General features: G+C 39.2%; 1 protein-coding gene across 2 annotated transcripts; it reads left to right on the top strand.

Moving 5' to 3' along the window:
* The first annotated feature begins 2,619 nt into the window (after nucleotides 1-2,619).
* LOC107674152 (zona pellucida sperm-binding protein 3-like) lies at nucleotides 2,620-4,745 on the top strand. 2 transcript variants are annotated; one of them, XM_016468055.1, is made up of 9 exons: nucleotides 2,621-3,224; nucleotides 3,302-3,397; nucleotides 3,614-3,639; nucleotides 3,712-3,815; nucleotides 3,884-4,061; nucleotides 4,133-4,250; nucleotides 4,320-4,411; nucleotides 4,484-4,572; nucleotides 4,641-4,745. In XM_016468055.1, the coding sequence occupies exons 1-9, from the start codon at nucleotides 2,664-2,666 to the stop codon at nucleotides 4,706-4,708; spliced, it is 1,332 nt and encodes a 443-aa protein (XP_016323541.1). In that variant the 5' UTR covers nucleotides 2,621-2,663; the 3' UTR covers nucleotides 4,709-4,745. The 2 variants fall into 2 exon arrangements, with proteins under 2 accessions (XP_016323540.1, XP_016323541.1); XM_016468054.1 differs by lacking the exon at nucleotides 3,302-3,397 and having other exon boundaries at nucleotides 2,620-3,224; nucleotides 3,518-3,639.
* Nucleotides 4,746-5,283: the final 538 nt, after the last annotated feature.

Genomic DNA, 5,283 nt, shown 5'->3' with positions numbered 1-5,283 from the left:
TCATTTTAAAGGGGGGGTACAATGCTGTTTCATGCATTCAGAGTTGTTTACACTGTTAAAGCAGCACTATGTAAGTTTTGGCGCTCTAGCGGTTAATAAACAGAACTGCACACATCCCGCGGAAGAACATTCCAACCGGAGCTACTTCTCTAAGTTTGTCTATGGCGATTCACGCAGGTATGTGTTACTCTGCATCGGTGACAACCCGACCAGGCTACAATAGTCCAAATATAAGTACTTATTATAAGTGTACCGTAGTGATTCGGAATAAGACAAAAACGCGGTTTGGAAGATGAATTCATGATGTACTCGCTTATTATATACATTTTGCACATTTTGAACACAGAAAAAGTTACATAGTGCTGCTTTAAAGAGTTGGATTCTCATGCTAAGCATGGACAAAGTTAAAAAAAAAAAATTGGACGTATGACGGAGTATTTCTGTGCCAAAAATCTTCCTTCCGGGTTCGTCCAATCCAAAGAAGTGTGTTTTTGGTTGTAAAGGAAAGATAACTTTGTTCAGCTTCCTAAAGAATCCAGCGTTATGTAAACAGTGGATACATTTATGGATGTGGATATATTTGTTTTTCCGGGGCAGTTTCACAAGTGTGTTAGTTGACGAACGTTTTATAAACTAGGCCCAGTTCGATGCTGGATTTGCAATACTAGTACGGTTTATAGATTAAATGTTAAAACGGCTTGCCATACTGCAAACCCAAACTGGACCAATCAGTTGTGAGCAAAGTGACATATCTGATGCAATGAAGCCACTCCCCTGTATCTCTCGCTCCAAATTAAAGCAGTTTACAGTAAAATAATTTTAGAGACAAAATTGCCCGACTTTTGCAGCTACTTTATATTATATTCATATTATATTAACTGTAATTGTTTATAATTCATATAATATATTCGATAAGTTTATATTAGATAAGCTTTAATATATCCAACTTTTAAACTGACTAAACTTGTTTTCCTTTTGAGCTCTGTGTGAAACTATATATCCTATAAATAATTAAATTCAGTTGATTCCTTTTCATCGTCATATTTTCTTTCTGCTGCCAAACTTTTGCTGCAGCAGAAGTGTTTATTCCTGCCTTGTTAATGCATTTAAATGTATTACATTTTTAATAATGACATCTCTTAATCTTCAGCAGAAAGGTGAATTGCACTGACTCTCGCGAGAAATGAATCAAACTGACGCTTTACTGATGCTCTCCACGTTCCTTGTGATTGGTTGTTTGCTGCACGTGTCATGCTTTCAGGTGCACACTCTGGTTCAAACTGAGTTTTCAGAGAACGTTTATATCGAGCTTTGTGAGCCCCCTGATCCTGATCTAAATCAGGTTGGCTTTACTGGGTTTTGTCAACTAAAAACTTACTCTGCAACTCTGAGTTTGTTCATCTCGTTTTGTGCTACAGGCAAGTGGAGTGGAAGTGATCAGCTTCTTACAGGTATAAACTAAGACCCCAGTTATTATTATCATTATTATTATGTAAGATGCTTTCTCACAATTTGTTTGTTCTTCAGATCTATATTGGGAGAGAGCCTCTGTTGGGCCTATCATAGCTAAGGAAAATAGCTATGGCCAAATTTAACTGAATAGCTGTGTGGTCCTGTGGAAGTTGAGAATAAAGTGTTTAAAACAATCATCTGGCTATTTACTGTTTTTTTTTTTTTGACAAAGTGCAGTAGTGAACTATTTCAGCACTGAGGGTTTATGTGTGTGCACAATGCATCATTTTTTTTGCAGGCAATGACAAAGCGCACTGAAGCCCATTTCTCAACATACATTTGCAATCTAGTCTTAAGTAACAATATATAGTGCAAATTGCTCTGTAACTGAATGTCAGACATCTGTGTTCATTCTTGTTAATGCTATCAGGTACTAAATCCTGATGATATATTCTACCATTTGGAGGTTGAGTGTACTGTAGGTTAGTTAACGTTTGACTTGTAAATATGGTTCATCTATGTAATTTAATTAATGACAAGTCAGTTGTTTTACAATGTATGGTAAATATTCTTATATGTAAAGGTATGATTTTATATAATGTGCCTTAAGCATACAATTTCTAATATATCTGTGTTCCAACATTGAGCATTTGAATAGCGATGCTGTGTATATAAACTTATATGATCATTGCATCCAGTGATTGAATTTGTTTTCCTGAATGCAACGTGAATGATTCATTAAAATTAGAAACGCACTGCAAAATTGTATTGAAACAATCATTTGATTTTTAATAGTTTGTAACTTATTTACTTCTCTGGGGAGAATAACGGCTTGAATAATGAAATTTTTTGTATTTTAGTATGTTCAGTATATTATATTAAGTGTTCATAATGTGAATTAAAGTGCACAATAATGAATTAGTTTGTAACATTTCTTTAGGCAAGTTGAGTCTAAAGTTTTGACTTAATCGCTATATGATGATATTAATCAAAGTTGTTTATAAATGTCATTCAAGAACACAAAACACTCACATTTTCCTTTAATTGATGATGACTCAATGATTTTCACCTGTGATATGATGTGTAAGTAAGTTAACAAGTCCAGGCAACAATTATGCTTGATGCTAGAGAGGGGGAACCAAGCTTATCTAGCTACTATACATAAAGGAAACGATCAAGGATCAGCTTTAAGGATCTGAAGGTTTTTGATTATGGGGCTGAAGCACATTTGTTTTGGATTGGTGGTTTTTCTTACATTTTGCTTGTCTGAAACACAATGGCAAAGAAGATCAACACCTAATCAGTCCTCAGTTCCTAAACTGTTTGAAAACAGGATCCCTCAGGTTCCCCAGAGATTTGACCCCAGTAATCCTGTATTTGCACACCAAAGATTTTCTGCTCCATTTCCTGTCCAGACACCAGCCAGGAGTGACTTTGGAAAGCCTTCTCAAGATCTTTTAGGTGTTCAGTCAAAAGAGCTGCTGCTGGGTCCAGTGCAAAAACTGACATGGAGTTTTCCAAGCCTACCAGAAGAACCACAGCAACCAGATGTTCCTTTTGATTTGCGCTATCCTGTCCCTGCCAACAGTGTAGCGGCTCGGTGTGCTGAAAACTCAGTATATGTGGAGGTGATGCAAGACTTCTTTGGGAATGGGAAGCCACTGAGGTCATCTGCTTTTACACTGGGAGGCTGTACTGCAGCTGGAGAAGACCCTTCTGCTCAAGTGCTCATCTTTGAGTCGGAACTGCATGGATGTGGTAGTACACTAAAGGTGAGGTTTCACCTTTTTCCTTCCATAACCATTTATGGTTCTGAATGGTTTCTGTAACGTGCTTCTGTTCCCTTTAGGTGACTGAAGATGAGCTTGTCTATATGTTCGAACTTGTGTACACCCCAAAAGAGGTTTCATATGGTGTTCCTATTGTTAGGAGCAGTAGTGTGGCGGTTGGTAGAGTCGGAACTGCATGGATGTGGTAGTACACTAAAGGTGAGGTTTCACCTTTTTCCTTCCATAACCATTTATGGTTCTGAATGGTTTCCCTAACATGCTTCTACTCCCTTTAGGTGACTGAAGATGAGCTTGTCTATACGTTCAAACTTGTGTACACCCCACAAGAGGTTTCATATGGTGTTCCTATTGTTAGGAGCAGTAGTGCGGTGGTTGGTATCGAGTGTCACTATTCAAGGTGAGGGCAGGATTCAAGGTTACTGGATGTACTAAACTCCATATAATGATTGTCTATCTAACTCCTCTGCAGAAAGCATAATGTGAGTAGCGATGCCTTAATGCCCACTTGGATTCCATATGCCACTTCTGAAGTTGCAGAGGAGATCTTTGTTTTCTCCCTCAGGCTCATGACCGGTTGGTATAACAAACAGTTTCATAACACGCCAGTGCTTGTGGACTTGTGTTAAAAGGCATCTTTGCAGATGACTGGCGATTTGAGAGACCTTCTAACCAGTACTTCCTGGGTGATATCATAAACTTTGAGGCGTCTGTGCAGTCATACAGCCATGTTCCCATCCGTGTATTTGTGGACCGCTGTGTGGCTACAACAGTCCCTGATGTTGCATCTGTCCCCAGATACTCCTTCATTGAAAACAATGGGTAAGTGGTGCACCTCATGAATCCCACTCTCTGCAAGTACTGCAAGAGGTCTAACTGGGTTCCTTTCCCAGGTGCTTGGTTGATGCCAAGCTCACAGACTCCAGGTCTCGCTTTATGCCCCGAACTCAAGGTGATAAGCTGCAGTTTCAGCTGGGGGCATTCAGGTTCCATCAAGCAGACAGTGGACTGGTATGTGACAAGCTGTGCAACACTTTGTATAATATGCTACAATGGTCTACAAACAACTGTATTTTGCAGGTCTACATCACATGCATATTGAAAGTGGCTGCAGCAACTACTCCTACTCCAATAAGTCCTGAACAGAAAGCTTGTTCGTTCTCTGCTAATGGGTATGTTCCCCCCCCCAAATAAGTGTACAGCTGACTTGGGGATTGCCTTAACTTGAGGGTTTGTCTTGTCAGGTGGGTGTCTGCAGATGATTCTCACCAGGTGTGTGGCTGCTGTGACACCACCTGTAGTACCAGAAGTGGAAGTGATCATATTCTTAAAGGTCTGGATCTATTTTTATTCTTTTCTCTCTCCATGCACTGCTTTTCTCACTGCTTGTTTGTTTCTCAGATCTGCGGTGGGATCGAGCATCTGTTGGACCCATTAATGTTAAGGAATATGGCTATGGCCGAAAATAACTGGAAATTCCATGTGACTTCTATAAATTAAATAAAAGAATTTAGTCTTAATAGGTTGTGATCTTGAGTCTACAACTGTATGTATCCTGTTCTGTGGCTCTCCAGTATGGAGATCCTGATCTCCAGTATTAAGTAGGCCTACTAACTCCGTCACCTACTCACCTATAATTCCCATAACCTAGCAATTTGGGGGATAAATGTATAAAGCTGTTGACCTCTTGTAAATGGTGCCTTAAGTGGCAACCACATCCTTTGTTGCGTACTGGATAAGGATCTGCATCAGTGTATGGTGGCAACTGGTTTTCCATTTTAAGTGTCTTCACTGCTGCATAATGTAGCATCTAGACATGTGTGCACTGCCTCTTATGTCTTTACCATTTCAGCTTGAACTGTTTTATCCAGAATACCAAGTGAGCTCCATTGCCAACGTCTATCACCTATTTATATTAATATGCTGCTTTAAAGCATTTCTGCATTACAGCTTTAATCCAGTCTAGTGCATTTATTGTACTTAAAGGGGTCGTATGATGAGATTTAAATTTTTCCTTTCTCTTTGGTGTTACAAGCTCTTGGTG

The sequence above is a fragment of the Sinocyclocheilus anshuiensis genome, unplaced genomic scaffold (genome assembly GCF_001515605.1).
Source record: "Sinocyclocheilus anshuiensis isolate Anshui unplaced genomic scaffold, SAMN03320099.WGS_v1.1 scaffold893, whole genome shotgun sequence".
In the NCBI taxonomy this organism is placed as follows: domain Eukaryota; kingdom Metazoa; phylum Chordata; class Actinopteri; order Cypriniformes; family Cyprinidae; genus Sinocyclocheilus; species Sinocyclocheilus anshuiensis.
The sequence above is the reverse complement of the archived record's forward strand: the minus strand, read 5'-3'. Positions and strand labels throughout refer to the sequence as shown.

Coding starts and splice junctions, on each gene's coding strand:
- LOC107674152 (XM_016468054.1), top strand. CDS start 2,664: ATGGGGCTGAAGCACATTTGTTTTGGATTGGTGGTTTTTCTTACATTT. Junction 4,062..4,132: donor TCCTTCATTGAAAACAATGG/GTAAGTGGTGCA, acceptor TTCCTTTCCCAG/GTGCTTGGTTGATGCCAAGC. Junction 4,412..4,483: donor TGTTCGTTCTCTGCTAATGG/GTATGTTCCCCC, acceptor TTGTCTTGTCAG/GTGGGTGTCTGCAGATGATT.